The sequence below is a fragment of the Aythya marila genome, assembly GCF_965140915.1.
Source record: "Aythya marila genome assembly, chromosome: Z".
NCBI lineage: Eukaryota > Metazoa > Chordata > Aves > Anseriformes > Anatidae > Aythya > Aythya marila.
In genome coordinates this window covers 88,226,743-88,248,504 of record NC_139080.1, presented here as the reverse complement: position 1 = coordinate 88,248,504, position 21,762 = coordinate 88,226,743, and the positions used below count along the sequence as shown (strand labels likewise).

Genomic DNA, 21,762 nt, shown 5'->3' with positions numbered 1-21,762 from the left:
ATCTATTTTTTTTAGAAGTAGTAATGAATATGTATTAGTCTAGGAGCATAAAAATCAGCTGCTTGATGTAACTGGTGTGCGTCCTGGTGGAGCGGAGACTCCCGGTGCACCCAGCGCTGTTTGCTTACCTCTATTCCTTTATATTCTTTCAATAAACCCTATTTTTTTATGTAATCCTAATTTGAATCCTGAGCCATTTATAACAATTTTCAAAATACAGAATTGTTAATTTTATTGAACAAGTTTTCCAGTTTTCAAGCAGTGACCTTGCAAACAGTTCAGGTAATCGGTGACCCTTAAAAGCACAAGCCAGTGTTTTCAAAACAAAACAAATCTCCTACTTAAATATCTCTTTTCTAGTGATCTTCTAAGAAGTTAATTACTAACCACCGTTTGCTGCTTATGTTACCATCCTCATCCTCCATCCTTCACTCCTTACCTCTTCTTCTCTTAAACTTCACGTTGCCACTGTTGTTTTCAACCTTTCCTCTTGGATGGATGGAGCAACATGAAACAACTTTTCTAGCCAGAATAGAATAATTTCTGAATTTTATTTATGTGTTAGCATTCTTCATTCTGGTTGTGTCAGTGGTCCGCTGACTTAACTGACCAGCAGCCTGCATTCCCTGCCACCAGCCCCTAACCACCCCCCCAGAACAGAAGAACTGAGCAACCATTCTGGAAGGTTCTGGTGGTGAATGTTGTCATGAATATATGAATGTTCTTTACCCTCTTCCAGTCTTAATCCTATTTGTACTTTTTTTCTTTTTTTTTTAATAACCTCATTGGAAGAAGTAGCTCTATACATTTGTACGGGGTCACAGCGGCTGCTGCTCAGCAGGCATTGATCTATGGAGGATGGCACTGTTAGCCCACCGTGTTGCTGGAGGGCAGCCACTAAGCGATGACCTATGAACCAGGTCATCACCTACCAACCAGGTGATTGTGATGACCCATGGTGGCAGAGACCAAACTGTCCTTCAAGAAGGCCCCAGGCTCACTGCACTGTCTGGTGCTGAGGGGTCTTCATCTCCTCCCTCCCAGCTGGGCATGGTTGTCTTCTGCTGAGGTACCCCGGTACCACAGGGCACTGACCATAGCATCTGCCTGGGAGGGGAAGTACCCGTACTCTGAGATGGAGAACAGGAGCGTGCTCCTCCCCGATCTTCTTTCTGAGGACTTCACCTGGGACAGCCAGATCCCCAGGCTTATCGTGGGAGTGCTGTTCTTAGCGGATTTTTCAGGTGGGTTGGGCACGGTAGAGCCTCCCCAGAAACGAGCCATTGGGACACACCAGGCCCTCAGGGGCCCTGGCCCGTAGATGGCACAGCTATCTTGTCGCTCTTGAGGACTCCTGCTGTGATGGCTAAAGAGAGCACGGATTGGCTTCTCTTGCGATGCAGCGACTGACAGGCGCTTAGGCTTGGCAGCATGGGACTGGCTGCCAGGCCCTGTGGCCCACGTAGACATGTCCTGATTTCTGCCTGTTCTTCCTGCAGGTTTCACTTCTTTGTCAGAGAAGTGTGTCCAGCAGAGCGGCACAGACAGAGGTGCTGACGAGCTGGCACAAACACTCAATGACTACATGAGCGACGTTTTGGAGGGTAAGAGCCATGCTGCCAGGCTGTTGTATATGGGGCCCTGAGGTTGCTTGCAGAGGGCAGAGGCAGCCTTGCTGCACCAGCTGCTCCTGCCTCCTTGGAAGGGCTGTGGAGCTCACTGTGGCCTGGGGGGACAGTGGGAGCCGTGGGGCTTCCGTGGCAAGGGAGGAGCGCAGCAGGTCTCTTCTGCTGCCCACTGTGATGAGGGAGGCCCCAGTGGACTGCAGGCTGGCAGACGTGCCTCCAGGCAACAGGAAGGGCTGGAAGGACTTTGCAGGGAATTACAGGCCCGTCAGCCTGATGTCAGTATCAGGGCAGGTTACGGAGCAGGTGATCCTGAGTGCTGTGACATGGCACATGCCTCCAATGGAGGGATCAGAAGCAGCTGGCGCGGGATTTTGAAGGCTAGGTGCCTCCTGACTACCCTGATCTCCTACGACAAGGTGACCCACTTGGTAGAGGAGGGAGAGGCTCTGGTCATTGTCTGCCTGGCTTTTTATAAAGCGTTTGACACTGCTGCCCACAGTATTCTCCCAGAGAGACTGGCTGCTCAGGGCTTGGGCAGACATACTGTTTGCTGGGTAAAGAAGTGGCTGGACGGCTGGGCTTAAGGAGTCCTAGCAAGCGGAGTTCAATCCAGGTTCAATCCAGTTGGTGTCTGGACACCAGTGGCCTTCTCCAGGGCACTCTACCAGGGCCTTTTCTGTTTAACATTTTCATCAGTGACCAGGAGGGAGGAGGGGATTGAATGCACCCTCCATCAGTAAGTTTGCAGACAATTCCAAGTTAGGCGGGACGGTTGACTGGCTTGAGGGTGGGAAGGCTTTGCTGAGGTAGGCTGGGCCAAGTCCAGTCACATGCCACTGAACCAGGCTAAGTGGTGGGTCCTGCGCTTGGCACACAGCAACCTAATGCAGCCACATAGGCCTGGGGGAAGAGTGGCTGGAAATGTGCCCAGTAGAAAAGGATGTGGGGTTGCTGCTTGGCGGCCAGCTGAACATGTGCAAGCAGCGTGCCCAGGTCTCTAGAAAGGCCGATGGCATTCTGGCCTGCATGAGAACTAGTGTGGCCAGCAGGGCTAGGGAAGTGATAGCTCTTGGACACGGCAGTGGTGAGCCCACACCTCGAATATTGCATTCAGTTCGGGGCCCCTGACCACGAGAAGGATGTCTGAGTTGCTTGCGTGTGTACAGAGAAGATCATCAAAGCTGCTGAAGGGTTTAGAAAACAAGAGTTACGAGGAGCAGCTGAGGGCATTGTGGTTGTTTAGTCTGGAGAAGAGGAGGCTGAGGGGAGACCTCATTGCGCTTCCCACCTCCCTGCAAGGAGGCTGCAGCGCAGAGGCAGTCGGTCTCTTTTCTCAGGTGACAAGAGAGAGGCCATGAGGAAAGGCTCTCGATTTGGGGCAGGCTGTGCTTGGGTTGGGTACTGGGAAGAATTTCTTCAAGGAGGTTGTGGTTGAGCACTGGAGCAGCCTGCCCAGTTAAGCGATGGAGTCCCAGTCCCTGCAGCTATTTAAGAGATGTGTGGACGTGGCACTAAGGTAGATGGTTTAGTGATGGGGACTCAGTAGGCTAGGTGGATGGTCAGACTTGATGATCTCGAAGGCCTTTTCCAGCCTAGATCATTCTCTGATCGTATGAGCAAGGGGACACCTGCTTTCTCAGCATCTGTCTCTGTGCTTGCAGAGAGACCGTTGCAGTTCCACGATGGAACACCGCTTTGGTGCCATTAGGACCGCAGGCAGGCTGGGGGCATCCAGTGAGTGCCAGCGTGCCAGTGACCTAGGGAGGCTCGCACTGACATCTGTGTGTGGCCCTCCTGAGCCCCTTATCCTGGGGGACGTCTCTGACCGTGAGCATGTGGTGGCCACCACTTTGGCAGCATTTGCAAGTGTCCCCGCTCAGAGATCTTCACCAGGCGTCTGGACGTGGCCCCGGGCAGGTGGCTCTGAGTGGCTCGGCTTGAGTGGAGACGGGGTGCGGGACTGGAGCAGATACTCTCCAGAGGTGCCTTCCAGCTTGCACCGTACTGTGCTTGTGTGGCCTCCCAACTCGCTGTACAGGGGCCAGGGCTGTGGCTACAGGTGGCTTGCCCCACGGATTCCGGAAGAAGGCGCCCCATAACTCTGCCTTCCCTTCTTTCTCCACAGTTGTGCTGGATTTCGGAGGAGACATCCTGAAGTTTGGAGGTATGTCCTTAGGAGGAGGCTGCTTCCATGTCCTGCTGCTGTGCAGTGTTTCCCGCGGGAGCCGCTTGCTCTGTGCTCTGGCCTGATGGAGCAGCTCTCTGGCCACGCAGCAATCCCTCCGGTGGTGTCCCTGGGCTGCTGCAGCTGCGGAGGAGTGCTGGGCAGAGGGTCCCCCCGCCACCCACCCTCTTGCCCTGCTGCCCTGGCTGGTGCTGTGGCTGGTCTGGCAGAGGGGAGGGGTCCCTGTGGCCAGGGTGCTGTCCTTCAGGAGGATGCCCTCCCACAAGCCCGTCCTCCTCTGCACGCCGGCTGGCCACTTGCTGCTGTCCCTCAGGAGAGCCTTCCCCTTCCCCTCACTTTCCCCAGGGGATGCTGTGCTGGTGCTGTGGAGAGCATCAGAAGCTCAGCTGCCTCAGACCATCAGCCTGGTGCTGCAGTGTTGCCAACAAATCCAGAAGAAGCATGGCAGTCGTGACACACACGTGGGTCAGAAGCTCCACCTGAAGATAGGTATGGGCGCTGCAGGGTCAGCTGTGCCACGTGCACAGCCCTGGCACTCTCCAGTGCTGCTGACTGCTTCTGCTCCCCGGTGTCAATGCTGCTTCTTGCTCTCTCCCCAGGGATCTCCGCAGGGCAAATGACCGTACTGGCTGCTGGAGACAGGTACCATCAGCAGTACTTCATCTGCAGCCAGGCCCTGGAGGAAGTTATGAACGCCCAAAACCTTGCGGTTAAAAGTGAAGTGATTGTCTCGCCCACCTGCTGGAAGCTGTGTGAGCAGGAAAAGATCCAGACCAGGCTTCTTGGTGGCAAACGGGTTCTGAAGGTAGGTGGACAGGTTGGCCTCTAGAGCCTCTCTGAAGACCTGCACCTGAGAGGGAAGGAGGCAGATGCCAGAAGGCTGAGGCTCTGGACGTGGAGAGAGTTGTAGCTGTAAGGGTTGGTAGAGAGCTGAAGCAGTTGCCCTTCCACCTCAGGGGTAGCTCTGGGTAGTGCTTGCTTGGTGTGACTGGCCAAGGGAAGCACAGGAAGGGTGTGGGCCCCACCAGCAATGTCCCCCGTGGGTCGCGCAGCTGTCCTGGAGAGCTGGGGCATGCTTGGGTGATGCCTGCGTGGCTCTGGTCCTTCTGAAGAGGCACTTCTGTCCCAGCTGAAAATCCAGAGAGGTGGGCTTGCTGCACCAAGAGGTTCTGCCCTTCTCTGGAAAGTGAGAGTGGAGGGGCGGGCTGTGTCTCCCGGGGCTCCTTGGGGAGGCCAGCGGCAGTACTTTTGCTCTGCGTGTCTGCAGGTTCAGAGGATGGAGCACATGTCTGGATCAGAACGCCAAGATGCTGCAGGCCAGTTTGAGCAACACGCGAAGATGCAGCGTTTGGAAAGGATAGGTGAGTCCCTGCTTCACCGTGTTCTGAGACTGGCTGGAAAAATGGGGCCTGCCTGCTTCAGAGTTCCAGGGAGGAACTCCCCCTGCCCTCTTCCACCTTTCAGTCAGCATTCGTGCCTTTGTCCCTCCTGTGCTTCAGCTGAGGCTGTCGCTGCCATCCCCTCCTTCCAGGGGATGGCTCTGGCCAAGCAGCTGCAGAGGGGAGCAGGAGGAAACGCCAAAGAATCTTTGCTCTGCTTTGCCCAGTGCCAGCCCCGTCTTTCAACCCCCTTGTAGTCCCGTCTTGCCAGTGAAGGCTTGCGTTTGCTTCCCTTAGGGCACCTAAGGCCAGCTTTTCTCGTGTCCAATGGTCCTAAAGTGGCAGCAGAGATGCAGAAGTACATACCAGCAGCTCCTCTCAGGAAGGTAAGGCCGCTGCTGCTGGAGGCTGCATTTTGGGAGGGCAGAAGAAGGTGTGCATTGCATGGGTGGAGCTCTCGTGAAAACAGACAAATGGAAGAAAAAGCACCCTGGGGCGGGAACCCAGGGGACCTGATGCCAGGCTTACTGGTGCTGCACGTGCCAGGCAACTGCCCATTTTGTGCTGCTCCTCAAAGAGGCACGGGTGGCAGGAGGTGGACTTGCCTCTGTCTTTTCCATGACTCTTGCTCTGGACGTGCTGTGGGCACGAGGCGAGGACAAGGGGGCGAGTCTGCTCAAGTCCCTGGGATGTGCCAGAGGGTCGCCCCTCGCATCCGTACTTGCCACAAGATGCAGTGTTGCTGGAACATTCCCCTCTGTCGTTTGTGCTATGACTCTGCTATGACCTGCCTGCCGCAGGCTGGCCTGCGATTGGCACCGAGCAGGGGACTTACCCTTCCTCCAGTAGTACCTGGTATTGCCAACATGCCTGCTCTCCCTCGGTACGTGGCACGGGCCCAGAGGAACCGCCGGGAGAACAGGCTGGCAAAGTTGTCGTGCTCTTCACTTCCAGCTGGACGTGGATATGCCGCTGCACCTGTGGTCTGAGCTACGGCCAGTCACCAGCCTCTTTATCCAGCTGCAGTTTTCTGCAGAGGCCAGGTTACTGGATCTTCAGAGGGGCCTCCGTGATGCCAACAGGATGATTTCAACAATCATCAGTCCTCACAAGGGTGAAATCAACAAAAGCCTTCTGTTTGATAAGGTGAGCGTGGGGGAGCAATCCCACCCCCAGAGGGTGGCCTGTGTCTGTTTAGTGGAGAGGGACTGAGGAGCAGCTCTGCCTTGCTGGTGGGATCAGTCCTCTGTGGCTTTGTGTTGACCTGCAGCTCTACTGGTCTCCCTGGCGACTGCAATGGAACGGCATTAGCTGCTGGCCATAGGCACTGTAACCAGATGTGTTGCATCTGTCCTCTGCAGGGCTGTACATTCCTCTGTGTGTTCGGAATGTCTGGAGCAAAGCTGCATGACGAGAGCACCCGTGCCTTGGACAGCGCTCTTCAGATCTTCAGCACGTGCTCCAGATCATTGAGGAAACTTGAGTGAGTGTGTGGCGGTGTTGCAGGGCATGCGTGCTGCCTGGGACAGCGCAAGGGGGCTGACCAGCAAGAGACGTGGCCTCCTGGCTTGGCCTCCTTTGTCCCTGGCAGGATTGAGGCAGCACCCTGAGAGGCAGCAGGTGGCCCCTGGGCTTAGCTCACGGCAGCCAGGCGCAGTCCCTCCAAGCACAGCCTGCCAGGAACAGGGCTCTGGCCTAATCTCAAAGTCGCTGGCATTGTAGGTGCTCTGTGGGTAGCACCTGCTTTCCTCCACTAGTGAGAGGGGCTGTGGCCTGCTGCAGGTCACAGCCATCGGGCCTCAGGGGAAGGGTCCAAGCCGTCTTGCGTGCACCCTCCCCACGTCCCTTGTGTGTGGTGCCCCAAGCTCTCCAAGTCCCCGAGGCACACACCGGCTGTGGGACAGCAGGTGTCCCTGGTTGGTGCCAAGGGGAGACGTGGGAAGTGGCAGAGCGGGGCGAGCAGGACTGCGCCTGGGGCACCACTGAATTTGCACTTCTCTCCCTGTGTGCCAGGGCAATGTCTATTGGGGTCACCAGTGGGACGATGTTCTACGGCCTCTGTGGCCATCCGGAGAGGGCTGAACATACAGGTACCGCACCTTAGTCTGAAGAGTGGGAGGCTGGCGTGGGTGTGCTTAAGCACACCTGTCACACACACATCAGTCATGAAGAGATGGGAAGGCTGGGGCAAGCACATATGCTACAGCCTGCCGAGAGCGGCCCAGATGTCACAGGTCTCGACCTGAGGTGGGAGAATGGGCTCAGAGACTTGCGGTTCCCGCTGGGTCAGCTTGCCCTGCTGCGGGGTTGACCTGTGCCTGAGGGTGTAGTCCCAAAGCTGGGAAAAACAAGGAAACCTTGAAGAATATAGAGAGTCCTGTAGCTTGTGTAGTATTTCTATAGCTTGTATAGTCTTTTAGGTGAGAGAATAAGGGAACAGAGAGACAGGTAGCCTTGAGCTAGCAGCAGCCAGGGAGATAAGGGACAAAAGGTGAAAACAAGGAGGAGAACAACAGCTCCAGACTAATCTGTAGTAACCTTTTGCTCATTAAGGGTCATAAACGTATTAAAAATCGTACCCATCAAAATGCTAACGTATGCTAATGTGGGATTTGATGTGTCCCCACTTCCCCAGCCCCCACTCTTTCTCTGTAATGTGCAAACTCAGGAGACATAAGTTAGGTGAGCTGTAATAGCCAATCAGAAGTACCCAAAGAGATAGCTTTCACAAGTTTGCTGTGTACAAGTAACGGTGATTCAAGTCAGAGGTGTGCTGGCTTTGCGGAAGATCGCCAAGCACCTGACTCTGCAGAGTTATATAATAAAATATTTAATTATATAATATATATATATTTATATAATGAATTAATTAAAAGATCTTTGCTGTGTGTGCTCATTGGTGCAGTGCACTAGGCATGCACCTATGGACAACAAGGGGAAGTAGCCCTTGGCCTTAAAGGGTGGGGCAAGGCTGCTTTCCTAACCATGTCAATGTGTTCTCTCTCCATGGCAGTGATTGGCCATAAGGTGAATTTGGGTGCCCGCTTGATGGTGCACTACCCCAGGCTGGTGTCCTGTGATGAAGACACCTACAAGGCCTCTCGCCTGCCCAGTTACCTCTTCAAGGAGTTGCCGAAGACAAAGTTGAAAGGTGTTACAGATCCCGGCGCTATCTATCAATATGTGGGGATCACCGACAAGTGGTGAGTGTCTTCCGAGCCATCTGGATGGGGCCACAAGGGGAAGCCAAGGGTGCAACCTTGACCGGTAAAGAGGAGCTGTGCAGCAAGAGACCAGCCTGGCCTCCCACAGACATCCCTTCCCTGTGGCCAAGAAGATCCAAAGGCCTGGCATGGGTCTGCTTTGTGCCTTTCTGCCCTTGTGTCTCCTGCTGCTAAGAGAGCTGCGAGTGACGCCAGTGGGGTGCAGAAGGTTGTCCTGGCTTTGGAGACGCACGCTAGCCATGCAGGCTTTGTCCAAGCGGCTTTCCGCTGGGCTCCCTCCCTGCTCTGTGTTTGCTCCACTATGTGCAAGGCTAAGGCAGAGGTCATTCTGATGCAAGGAGGAATTTTTTCCCAGCTCCTTCTGCGCAGGAAGCTTTGGGTCAGTCATGTCGCCTTGGGGAAAGGTGGGCCACTGGGCCACTCTTCCTCCTGTCTGCCTGCTCAGTTCTCAGCTGTCCCTCCGGGCCAGGGTTGGAGGACCTTTTGGATGTTAACGTTGCTGTCTCTTGAAAACTATCAAAAGACTTGAGCCAAAGGTGCCAGGTGCTTGGTGTCCTGAGCCACTAAGTGACACAGGTCCTCCTTTCCAAGAGGCTTCTTTTGCTTGTCCAGGGTGGCAGAGCAGTCTACTAGCCAACAGCACACCCTGGCTTCTTTGCCGCATCTGGGCTTTCTTTGGTTTTGGCCTCTGGCGAGGGACTCCCAACACCTTCTGCTGTCCCGCCATGGCTGCTGGCCTTCTTCGTGCTTGAAGCTGTCCTGGCATGTCCACTCGAACGTTGGCCGGGGAGCATGCTCCGGACAGCATGCTGCTGGAAAGAAAAGCAGTTACCTGCGGCGGGTCTCCTCCCCTAACACAGCAGGCTCTATATTCCCTGGCTTCTGAACAACTAAGTGAAACTCATGTTTTGTCTTCTCCCGCTTCTAGCATCTTTGACATGGGTCTTACCAAGAAGAGGTCGGACTATGGCCCCTTGCTGGGTAGGTAGAGAAGTCCTCGCTCTTCAGAACCCCAGCTGCTTCCCTTTGCCCAAAGCAGTGCACCTTGCTGGAGGTTAACCCCGGTAGGCAGCTGAGCCCCACACAGCCGCTCGCTCCCTTCCTCCCTCCTCTAGCCTGCTGGCTGGTGGGGCAGCATGAGAAACTGCAGAGGCCTTGACACTGTGCCAGCACTGCTCGGCAAGAGTTCAGTGTGTTCTCGGCGTTCCTTTGGTGGCAAGTCCAGCACATCACAGCACACTCCAAGCTCCTGTGAAGACAAGGAGCTGTATCGCAGCCAAAACCACAACAGGCCCGAAGACGCCACCTTAGCTACAGGGTGCTGGCAAGAGCTCTGGGGCTCAGGGTGCAGTGAGATGTTTGGCATGCCTTTTGGGCGCAGCTGCCTGCAGTGCCTCAAAGTGTGCCCTCCAGTCTTGGGCTGGATCAGTGTGGGGAGCTGCGTCCAGCTGGCTGAATCTCATTGCCTGTGGGAGGAGAAGCGGAGGGGAAAGAGCTCCTAGGAGCTGCGCCGTGTGGCCAGCAGGCAGGCGGCTCTGAGATGAGGGGCTTGGAAGGAGGCCTGGGTGTAGGCAGGCTTGCTGACGTGGTGGAGGGAAGCCGCCGTGCCAGCAAAAGGGAATGCTGCCCTGCTTTTCAGCATGCTGCAACAGCTTGTTTCCTGGTTGGTCTTCACAGGTCGGGAGGTGGAGATTGACCTCTTTGAACGCAGCTTGAAGGCCTATGAGACTTTGGGACAGCCGCGCATCCTGGCGTACGCAGGCATTCTGGGCTCTGGAAAGAGCCACTTACTTACTGAGCTGGCCTTTCTGGGCCAGGCCACTGGGCACAGGTAAGTGGGTTTTTTGAGCCCCTTCCCATGCCCGTCCCCTGACGTTCGTGGAAGACTGCGATGCCTCTGCCCTGTGCCTGGCCCTCCGCCCACACCCCCGGGACTGTGCACCCTGCGTTCCTTTGCAGTAAGAACCAGGCAGCGTGAGTCTCTAACTCTCCTGTCTTGGCAGGCGTGGGCTACTGGGGGCCTTTTCTGCAGCTCAACTGCCTTTTGCTTTTGCACCGCAGGGTTGTCACCATGGAACTGACCAAGGCCAACATGAGGCAGCCCTTCTCTGCCGTCTGTATGCTGGTGGCCAGGGCCCTGGGACTGCAGGCGGGTGAAACGTGCAAGGACCGGCAGCGCACCCTGCAGGCCAAGCTCCAAGGGGCGATAGAAGAGAGCAGTTACTGCCTCCTCAACAACATTTTCCTCGTCGAGGTGAGAGCGAGAGGGAGGCCTCCTGAGGTAGTCTGGTGGTTGTTTGGGTGTTCTGCTGGGCTGGGAGTTGCAGTGCTCATAGCACCCCGTTCTGATTCGTGGGTCCAGGGAGGCTCCTTGTCTGTGGTGACTTCATGTCCTGTGCATGTGCCAGGTGTCTTGGTCAGCGCCCTGGAAAGGCCAGTGAAGAGAGGCTTGCGCTGACCTCATGCAAAAGCAGAGGCGCTTTGCTCTGCCGTCTAGCTTGGTGGATAGGCATGCCTGGTCCCAGGATGATGTTTCTTTCTGACTCTGCTTTCCTGTCCAGTTTGCCATCTCAGACGAGGTTTGCAAGATGCATGACCTTCAAAGGAAAAGGGAGTTGCAGAAGACTTGTAGGAAAGTGCTACAGAAGGTGAGCGTTCCTCCTTCTACCTGGGTCAGAGAAAGAAAACAACCCTGCCCGCTGCAGGCTCCACATCAGAACAGCCTGAGTGGGCAGCAGGACGATGTGCCAGGGTCACCGCCCTTCAGGGCCCAGGAGCCCCTCCTCCCAGAAGCCCCTCTCACACCCTCCCCATATGCCTCGTCGTAGCTCGCCTCCTGTTAAGTTGGAGGGTATGTGCCCTGGAGGAGGATTGACGCCTTCTGCATTCCTTTGCCCAAGCTCCCTTCTTCAGAAGGGCAAGTGATGTTCCAGGAGGCCTTAAAGTCTCGCAGAAATGAAAAGCCAGTAAGCTTCTGAAGAGGGAAGCGGCTGGGGAGAGACTTCTGAGTATTCTCAGTCTCCGGAGAGAGAGGCTGCATCTCCTCCCCTAGAGGATGCTTGAGAATCCGCCAGACTCCACACAGATCCATCTGCTTTTTTCAGACCCTTGGAGGAGAATTTGGCATATTTGTCATCGACAACGCCCACTTCATCGACCCTGCCTCCTGGACTGTCATGTGGCCCGTGCTCCAAAGCGTCACGCTCTTTATGGTGATGAGCTTAGCTCCTGGCCATGAGAGAACGGAGAGCTTTTTCAAAGCTGCAGCAGACAGCACAACGTCCCAGAGAATCAGCTGTCTTCATCTGGAAGAGCTGAAACCTGCAGCTGTGGTGCAGAAAGTCTGCCAGGACCTTGGAGTGGTCAGCATCCCCAGGGATCTAGCAAGGTATGTTGCAGGCCACGGAGCTCTTCCGGAGGGGTTGGACCTATGCTGCCACGGAAGGAAGTCGCCCCGCAGGAAAGGAAGCACGGGGCCTTCTGGCAGCATCCTTGACTCCAGCAAGGACCTGGGTTTCTCCTTAAGACTCACCACAGCAGGTGTGAGCTAAAAATAGGCAGCTCCCAGGACGCAGCACGTGGGCAGTGACAGCCCTTTGCTGTTGCAGAGGAGGGAGGGCAAGGCAGGGAGGAAAAGGGAGAGAAGAGGAGAGAGGAGAGCAGAGGGAGATGGGTACCCAAGTCTCAGCGTGGCTGAGGTGTGAAAAAGGCTTTGACCAATGTAGCCAGGCTGCAGTAGGGATTCCCAGGAGCAGGGGTCCAGCCAGCTGCCAGAGCAGATCTGGGCTCCTGAGGACAGGGAAGATCAGGCTTGCTGTGTTGTGCTTTGGACATTGCCCACGACCATTTCCCCATGGACTCCAGCAAACAGTGTAGGGTCAGGGGTCCCAAACGCCCAAGCCAGTGGGAGGACCGCCCCCTTCTGAAGTGAGCCGTAGCTGTGACAAAGAGGCTGGTTACCCTGTGAGGCCTGAGTGACTCGCCACCCGCCCATCAGAACTGTGTTGCACCATACTTCCCTGGTGTTGGTCACTGCTGGGTCTGCTCCTGCCCAGGTTCCTGATCCAAAGAAGCTCTGGCATCCCATATTACTGTGAGGAACTGCTGCGCTGCCTGCGTCGCAACAACATGCTCTTGTTCAGCACTGGGAGGCAGGACAAAATAGTAGAGGACAACTGGGAGGGCTTGATCGGTAAGCACTCTTGTTGCGGACTGGCTAGATGCTGTTGCACGTCACCCCCCCCCCCCCCACACACACACACACACGACCGTGTCCTGTGGCTTTCCAGTGAGTCTGGGCAGAGTCCGATCTGGCAGCAGGACAGAACTTGATCTGGCTGAGGTGTGGGCTCCTGCACACCTTGCTGTCACCTTGGCAAGCCACCAGCTCCCTCGAGAAGAAAGCCCTTCTGCAGGAGAGGGTCAGACCTGGGAAAGTGTAATCCAAAACCAGAAATGCCCGCAAAGGCGCTGGGAACTGAGGAGCTTGGCAGTAACGCAAGAGCAGTAATTGCAAGAGCAATGCCAAGCAGAGTGCTGTTGCCCTGGGGACAGCCTGCATGGGCTTTGCCTTTTGGATTATCACTGGCAATTTCCCTGGCTGTGGGAGGGAGCGCTGTCAAAGGTAGCAACCGCTGCGTTCTGTTGCGGGATATTCGTTCAGTACAGCTGGGCAGCTGGTCCAAAGGCAGAAAAAGAGTTGCAAGGGCAATGCAGACAAAACCATTGCAGTGGAAACCGGTTTGCCCTGCTCACTGACCGCATTCGGTGCGGGCCATGAAGCGCACCCAACCGTGACAGGTTGGACTTGCCCCACCTCGTTCATGCTCTCTCTCTCTCTCTTCCCAGCTTCTGCAGTCGAGGCTTCACCCATTGTCTCAGCCACCTCAAGCTCCAGTGCTGGGAATAACAGTGGCAGGGTCTGCACCGTCAGAGCAGATGTCAGCCTGGAGACCACCGTGCTGCCGGCTGCCTTGAAAGGTGAGGGGCTGAGTTCGTGGCTGTGCTGGGGTCCTTTCCTGGGGTGCATGTGAGAGAGGGGCTGGGCATCAGCATGCTGCAGAAGCACCCTCTCAGCCTGGGGGGCCCTGCCAGGAAGGCGACTCTGGTCTGAGCAGACAGAGCTCTGTGCTTAAGGACACAGATGTCCCCCTCCGGGCTGTGGGCCGGCTGTGAGGCCCACAGCAGTTGTGGGGAGCTCCAAGTCCAGCTCTGAGGTGGTGAAAGCGCTCTCTGCTCTCTGTGTGCGCTGCTGGGCATCAGCCTAGTTCAGCTCCGGTAGGTCGCATCACGGGTCGCATGTACCCGCAGGATCGTGCCCTCCCCATCCGTGGTGGAGGAGCTCTTATCCCTGGGCCTTGTGGCCTGTGGTTGCAAGAGGAGTGGAGCCATCTTGAAGACATTCCCCTGGGCTCCAATTGCCCACCAGGTGCCATCCTGAGGAAGAGAGGCCAAAGTCTACCCTGTTTCCTGTGGTGGAACCGTCCAGCCTCTCCAAGCTCAGGCTCCGGGACACAAAAGAGAGAGACGATTTGCTTCTTCTTGACAGATATTGCACTGGCTGAGCTGGACCGGATCACGCTGCAGAAGCAGATGGTTTTGAAGTTTGCAGCCATCATAGGGCCAGTGTTTACCACCCAGCTGCTGGCTCACATCCTTCCCAGTTGCACCAGGCAGCAGATGAATTATTTGTTGGACATGCTGGTGAGCGACAACATCCTTAAGTGGCTGAAGGACACAGGGGTGCCCAGAGACATCCAAGATGCTCGAGAGGGGCCGGCCACCTCTCAGCAGGCAGGGAGCGGTAAGTGGTGGCAGTAACGTAGACCCAGGAGCGCTGTAGCTGAAGGAGGCCTTCCCCCACCAGCTTTGTGCAAAGGGAAATTCCCAGCGGCTGTTGGGAATGTCTCTACCACTCTGGCTGAGGCCACCATCCATTGCCTTGCAGGGGTGGAGAGGCCGTCTACAAGCAAGGAGACCACGGAGCAGCAGGCTGGCGTTCTGGCCTTCTGTGCCCCGCTGCTGCAGGAGGCAGCCTACGAGCTGTGGCCCAAGAGACAGAGGGCCAGCACGCAGCGCAAGTGTGCTGCCTTCCTGGAGAAGCACGCGCACAAATGCCGGAGCTGCCACGGAGGGGACTTTGTGGCCTTCCACCGCTTCGCCGTCCCCAGTCCCCAGGATGGGGAAAACTGCCGGGGCTCTGCTGACGAGGATGACTGGCACAGCTGGGAGGCCTTGGTGCTCGCTGGAGAACACCTGAAGAAGGACAGGACTCACACCCCTGAAGGTAGGCTGTGTGCCGTGCAGCGGAGCCCCCTCCCTCTGGAAGTCCAGGCCCATGCAGGCTGGGGCCCACCGGGTCCCCAACACCAGGGATAAGCCAGGGGACAAGGACGATCACCGCAGCTCTTGTGCCCTGGGTCTGCTCGACAGGACCCTTGCAAGCCTGCAGCTCTTAGCCCGGGCTATGTGGGGAGTCCCTTGACACGCTCTCTTCTTCCCAGGTAGTGCAAATGCCCTGCAGCCGCAGCAGGCTTTCTCGGAGGAGGAGTTCAGGTGAGGAGACAAGGTTCTGATGATTGTGGAAACGAGCGAGCTCCAGAGGAGACAGATGGAGCTCTGCCATTTGGCTGCTGGCTGGGACTCCAGCTTTGGGAGGAGGAGGCTGGCTGTGGGGTGGGAGCTGGGATGAGACAGCAGGAAATAGGGGTTTGTTGCTACCCGTAGGGAGAGCAGGGTCATCTCAGGTGATGCTCATCTGCTCTTTGCTCTCTTCTTTTCCTGGCAACCTGCCTCTGACCAGAGCGTCAGAGCGGTTTCCACCAGAGGGCAAATGGACAAGTGTGCAGCCCAGCAGGACCAAAGAGAAGGACGGTGGCGAGTGTTCCTGCAAATGCGAAGCCGTCATTGAATCAGCGCTTATGCCTTTGGCTCGCCACTATGTGGCAACAGGCAATGCTTCCCGAGCCTTCTACTACCTGCTGGAGTGTGCGGCTGCCTACCTGCACGTCTCCAACAGCTACATGGTGAGTGACCCTGCTTGCCAGCACGCATTGCACCTGGAGTCCACTGCAACAGGACACGCCCGCTGAGGGGCCTCCCAAAAGAAACAGTGGGGGCAGAGCCGGACTGTTTCCTGCGCTTTGCCTCTCCCACAGCAAGAGACGCGGGGCACTGAAGCAGGCCCGTCAGCACAAGCTGCAGTACCTGGGAGGCAGTCTGAAGGCTCCCTTGGTGCCTGAGCTCTGAGCCCACAGGGCACTGTGCTAGGGCAGGGATCACATGGGGAGATGCGGGCCCTCCTAAGGCAGGTGCCACAGGAGGCAAGAGGGAAGGGTGGAGCTAGCTGGGGGCTCTGCACCGATGCTCACCTGCTGCCTGTGTGCTTGCTCAAAGGCCCTTATGAAGCTCAACGAAGCGGAGGTCCTGAGGAACTCCATGGGGAAGACAGCAACTGTGTTAGACTGCTTTGAGGAGGTGACCTTCTTCAGCCTCAAAGCGGAGGTAAAGCGGCAGGGTGACGCCCTTCTTGCAGGGGGTGTCCCTGCTATGGCCAGCCCCTTATACATTTCTGCAGCCTCTGCAGGAGGAGAGGCTTGGGAAAGCGGTCCATGTCTGCATGGCTTCCTCTTCCTGTGCAGGTCTGCTGTAATCTAGGACGCGTGGGGCTGGCCAAGAAAACGACCAGGCAGGCGCTGAGCCTTCTGAAAAAGCGATTCCCTCAGACATGCGCCGGAGCCTTTGTCAAGTCTCTGTGGGAAAGGTTTCAGGGTGCTCTTTGTGCCACAAACAGAAGAACACCCTCTCTTCTGCTAGAGGCTCGGTAAGCAGCAGAAGGGAGAGCGTGGGAAAGGAAGAGTATTCTGGTGCCAGGCATTCAGGCCCAGGCCTGCCTGGACTTCAGGCCACGCCTAAGCTGTGCCATAGCTCATTAGCAGGACCGAGGCATTAAGGCACGACATGTGGGTCAAACAGGGGCCAGTGCAGCCTCACGCTGCCCCCCTGTGCAGTCCCTGGGCCTTTGCATAGAAAGCAGCTTGTGCCGAGGGATGCACCTGCTGGCACGTTTCGGATGAGGCTGGGGTGGCTGGGAACAGAGAAGAGATGTGAACAGGGAGGACGGGCTTAACAGGGGAAGGAAGGCAGTGACCTCAAGGGATGGGATGAGGTTGGGTTAAGGTTGGGGGGGGGGAAGGGCGTGATGAGGAGAAGGCTCAGAGTTGCGATAGTCCTTCTCCTGCTGGTGCCTGGCATCACTTCCCCCCCCCCCGTGCTGTAGTGCCAGCACACCCTCTGTAGCGGTTGGCTGCCCCTGGCAGCACTTCTTCATTTGCCCACTTCCGTGCCAGCAGCCCTTCCAGCACCAGCTCCCTTCCTCTGAGGAGGTGTACGTGTCTCAGCTGCCACCCCACTTTCCCCTGCCCAGTCTGGTTTGGTGCTCTACAGCCGCGCCTCTGGGCTCAGCAGTTTCTCTTGTGTGTCAGGAGGAAGAAGCTAGCCTGGATGCTTCAGCAGACCCGCTGCCTCTCCTTACTGGGGCACCTCTACAGCCTGGAGGGCACATCAGCAGGACGGAGGTTCTCCCGCCTGGCAGCTCGCATGAAAGCCAACGTGGACAGGAGAATGGACTCCTCTCAGGAAGAAGACTCCCACCCCGACAACTGACTTTCCATCCCTGCTTTTCTCAGTGTATCTTAGTAAAACATCTGTTTTCTTATGGTGGTGGTTGTCAGGCCTTGCCAGGGAAGGTTCAGGTTGGAACTAAGAAGCAAGTTCTTCTCAGAAAAGGAGAGCTTGCTCCCCCAGCAAGAGACGCGGGGCACTGAAGCAGGCCCGTCAGCACAAGCTGCCTTACCAGGGAGGCGGTCTGAAGGCTCCCTCGGAACCTGTGTGGGCACCTGGAGAGAGACAGCATGGGCAGTTTGGGACGGTGGAAGCTGCCATAGTGCAGAGCGAGCAGAGGAGGGGAGGGCCACGGTGGGGGGGCGTTCCAGAGTCCCCGCAGGGTCAGGTGGGCTGCTCCGTCCCGAGGCGTGCCCACATGGGCTCCGGGGTGCTGGCCCAGGTCCTTGCTGCGCTTGATCGTTGGGCTGCTCCTCGTTGTGAAACATGGGATTAGAAATTAGAGAGCGATGGATTAAGAATGAATATGTAGGCAACACTCCTTGCTTCATATGTGCTACTGAGATGGGGAAGATGCTAAAACTTCTCCGAATTAATATTTACAGAATCGCAGAATTTCTAGGTTGGAAGAGACCTCAAGATCATCGAGTCCAACCTCTGAGCTAACACTAACAGTCCTCCGCTAAATCATATCCCCAAGCTCTAAGCTAGATTCCCTTTTTGAGTGGGTTTGTGAAAATTCTGCCAAAGAAGGTCAAGGACTATCAAGAGGTTTCTGTTGTGAGCACTATTTTATGGGAGCCTAGGTGGGGTGGGTATTGGAAGAGGGTGTTGACTAGGGCACTGCCTAGGGTTAGGATTAAGGTTTTGAGAGAGAAAGGTCAAACTCTCTCTAGGACTAAGGTTGTGAAAGGGCTGCCAAAGGAAGTTGAGGGCTACCAAATGCTTCAGATGGGAACACTTTTTCATGGGAGCTCTTGCTAGGATGAATGTTTGACCTGGGAGCTGTCTTATCCCTGTCCTTACGTTTGGAAAGAAAGGAAGCACAGACTCCCCTTGTGACTGAAGTTGTGAGAGTGCTGCCAAAGCAAGTGGAGGGCTACCAAAAGATTCTGTTGTGAGCAATTTTTCTTGGGAGCACTAGGTGAAATGTTTCTTGGATCTAGGCAATGTCTAGGGCTAGGGTTAGGGTTTAGAGAGAGACAGAGAAAGTCCAGACTCCCATTGTGAGCAATTTCATTAAAAGGCTGCCAAAGGAAATCAAGGGCTACTAAATAAATTGCTTCCACTGCAAGCAGCATTTCATGGAAGTGCTGTGTGTGGTGTGTGTTGGACCTGGGCACTGTCTAGAGTTAGGCTTAGGGTTTGGAGAGAGAGAAAACACAGACTCCCATTGTTAGTGTGACTGTGAAGGGACTTTCAAAGGATGTGCCTTTGGGGTTGGGGACACAGCAGCACACATCTTGTGGTTGTGAGCTGAGTGCAGACCAGAGCCAGTCCCACTATGATATGCCAGCAGGGCTCTTGGAGCCTTGGGGCACGTGGGGCCCTGCTGTATGGGCAGCACTTTGGAATCAGTCAAAGTCCACAAATTGTTTTGTTTCACAGAAAGTTCAGAGTTAGGGTTAGGATTTGGAGATAGAGAGAGTACAGACTTCCGTTGTGAGTGAGTGTGTGAAAAGGCTGCTGTGAGAAACTAAGTTGTGTTTTTGCAGTAGAGAACTAGTTTTCTGTATTCAAAGGTAGTTGTGGAGTCATAACAAGGAGAAATGCAAAGTAGGTAAGTGGACAGTAGAAGGCCCCTCACTGTTCCAGAACAAGGTAGAAGCTTGAGAAAAATAGGATGAGCAGTGTGAGAATAGTAAAACAAAGATCACAAATTCTCAAAACATAAGAAAGGAGAAATTAAAGGGTTGGAAAAAAAAAAAAAAAAAAAAAGAAAGAAAGGAAAATTGTACATATATGCTATAGAGGAGTGTTGGGTAGCTTGTGAACCTGTAGTACTCAGTCAATGAGGAAACAGGGGAGGTGATCAGGCGTCGGGTAATAGGGAATAAAAGGTTATGATTTGTTTACTAAAATGCACTCTTAATTGACAGGACTTCCACCATTCCAATCACAAATAAAATAGCTTTGCAGAAGATCCTGTCTGAAGAAAATTAATTGAGATTTTTCTCACACTGCCAAAGGAAGTAGAGATATACCATGAGATATAAAATGGCTTCTGTTGTAAATAACTTTTTGTGGGAGACCTAGGTGGAGTGGGAGTAGGATCTGTGTCACATTAAAAGGTGCCTATCAAAGTCAAACACTTGCCTGTTTAAGAGCCCTGCCAACAACTTTCACTGAGACAGTTTCACAAAGTTGAAAACTTCTAATAAGGTGACAGATGGGACTGGACTAGATGATCTTAGAGGTGTTTTCCAACCTGGATGATTCTATGATTCTATTTTCTATATGAGATTTGGAATTGTTTTTGATAAACACCCTTTCTGCAATAGCGCTCATATCTGATAACAGTGCTAGCAAAATGCTATCTCAGGTATTCCTCTCCAAAAGATGAAGGTGCAGAGCTTACCAACAAGGCATCCCTGTCTTGGTGGAGACGAAGGAGCCCAGCCTTTCACCTACCTCTTCCAGCTTTCCAATCTCTTCTTTCCCCCCCCAGCTCTTTTATGACATTCCTCTCACTTTATCAACTAAAGCTAACACCAGCGCTTTTTCCTAACACTAAAACCATTTCCTTTATATCCTTACATTATCTGTTCCCTTCCCTGGAGTGATGTCTAGCATGATTTGTGTGGAGAGTCAAATAGTAAAGATATGTATGTTTAGCATGTATTTCATTAAGATTCATTTTACAAATAATCAAATGAAAGGTTTCACTCCAGGCACCATGGCCTTCAAGATTCTCTTCTGCTGCCAGATAAGGACCATCCTCATATGGCAAGACACCGTCCCTCAGTAGCCTCTCATACCAAGCCTACAGACCTCCATCCACAACATCTGTACAAGAGAGAAGTGGAAGCAGGCTGCTCAACTCCCACCTTGCCCAAGGCCAGTGCTTATCAGAGACACTAGCAAGTCTGACTATTCTCTGCATCTACCTCCCGCGATTCCTCTCTCCCACTCCTTTACCCAAACCATTCACCTGCCCCAAGGATAATTCTCCCACACTGAGGACTGGGCATCACCTGTAATACCCAAACGGGAAATACTTAAAACTGCCACACCAGTCCCTCAAATAAATAACCTCTGTTTCAACATGATGGTCATCACTTAACTTGCTCAGGTAGGCTCTGGTGCTGACATTCCACTTCATGCCCTGCTTTGCATCTTCACAGAATCACACAGAATCACAGAATTTCTAGGTTGGAAGAGACCTCAACATCATCGAGTCCAACCTCTGACCTAACACTAACAGTTCCCACTAAACCATATCCCTAAGCTCTACATCTAAACGTCTTTTCAAGACTTCCAGGGATGGTGACTCCACCACTTCCCTGGGCAGCCTGTTCCAATGTCTAGCAACCCTTTCAGTAAAGAAGTTCTTCCTAAGATCCAACCTAAAACTCCCCTGGCGCAACTTTAGCCCATTCCCCCTCATCCTGTCACCAGGCACGTGGGAGAACAGACCAACCCCCACCTTGCTACAGCCTCCTTTGAGGTACCTGTAGAGAGCTTCCAAACAAGCAAAAACTATTTTCATGTAGTCACCAACTGTAGTGCCTTCCCTCCAACACTATACACTAGATCACCTTTACAGAGAACTCCACTGCATCCATTACCCTGTAGCACATGCCTCATCCCTCCACATCTGCAAAAACAATATAAAAAATCACCTGGATGCTGATCAATAGCTCAACTATTCTAGAGCTATTCTTGAATGAATAGCTCACTGGAAAAAGAGATGCAAACCTCCCTGGGCTGAAAAGTTATCCATATACCACTCATGAGTTTCAGCCTCATCAAAATTATGACTTTCTCAGGCTTTCTCAAAAACAAAACAAAACAACAACAAAACCAAGCTAAACCAAACCAAACCAACCAATAAACCATCCAACCAAAACCAAAAGCCAAAATATAAAATTAATCAGATAACTAGATTTATAAACATTTATAAAATTTATAATCCTTTGGGTCTGGTACTAGCTTGGTATACTGCTAATTACATCATTAGCTATATCCTATTTCATAGACCTCTGTTCCTTCTCCCCTGCCAGGAAGACTGTTTTCTAAAGTGCAGTGAGTAGGATTCTGATATATAAAAAATGAATATGTTATAAATGAAGTGCAAAGGGATGATGAAAGCTAAGTAATGTGAAAAGCAGACCAATTGGCCTGAAAAGAATTTGAAATCACTAGCAGTGAAAATCAGGGCAACAATTTTAACATAAGTGGCTGCATACTCTTTGCTTTTAACCTAGAGAAATGCTCTGAATTCTAATTAACTGGAGAAAAGCGATCCTGTAGTCATGCACCTTCATGAACATCATATTGAGTATGGAAATGAAACTGAGGTGAATATTGTAAAAGTTCACATGAAATGTGTTCATTAGTCCATAAATCACCCACCTTGACAAATATAGAAGAAGCATGAGATGTAATTTAATATTGTCTTAGGTCTCAAGAGAAATAAGTTACATGACTACTGAGTGACATATTAACTGTTAACATGAAATACGAAATGAAGGGACCATAATTTGATGGCCTGTTATATTCAC

General features: G+C 53.7%; 2 protein-coding genes across 2 annotated transcripts; both read left to right on the top strand.

Annotated features, from left to right (window-relative positions):
* Window positions 1-1,135: 1,135 nt before the first annotated feature.
* On the top strand, window positions 1,136-5,449 carry LOC309890271 (adenylate cyclase type 10-like; the record flags this gene model as incomplete). Its single annotated transcript, XM_082783952.1, has 7 exons — window positions 1,136-1,244; window positions 1,500-1,604; window positions 3,754-3,792; window positions 4,159-4,302; window positions 4,413-4,618; window positions 5,081-5,174; window positions 5,313-5,449. 7 exons carry the CDS (start codon window positions 1,136-1,138, stop codon window positions 5,447-5,449), a joined length of 834 nt encoding a protein of 277 aa, XP_082640078.1.
* A 1,787-nt stretch (window positions 5,450-7,236) lies between these two features.
* LOC309890270 (adenylate cyclase type 10-like) lies at window positions 7,237-19,976 on the top strand (the record flags this gene model as incomplete). The annotated part of the gene is made up of 16 exons (XM_082783951.1): window positions 7,237-7,282; window positions 8,206-8,395; window positions 9,345-9,397; window positions 10,094-10,247; window positions 10,478-10,670; window positions 10,978-11,064; window positions 11,521-11,804; window positions 12,472-12,608; window positions 13,265-13,396; window positions 13,965-14,219; window positions 14,364-14,702; window positions 14,920-14,971; window positions 15,219-15,441; window positions 15,812-15,919; window positions 16,057-16,238; window positions 16,900-19,976. 16 exons carry the CDS (start codon window positions 7,237-7,239, stop codon window positions 17,078-17,080), a joined length of 2,616 nt encoding a protein of 871 aa, XP_082640077.1. The 3' UTR covers window positions 17,081-19,976.
* Window positions 19,977-21,762: the final 1,786 nt, after the last annotated feature.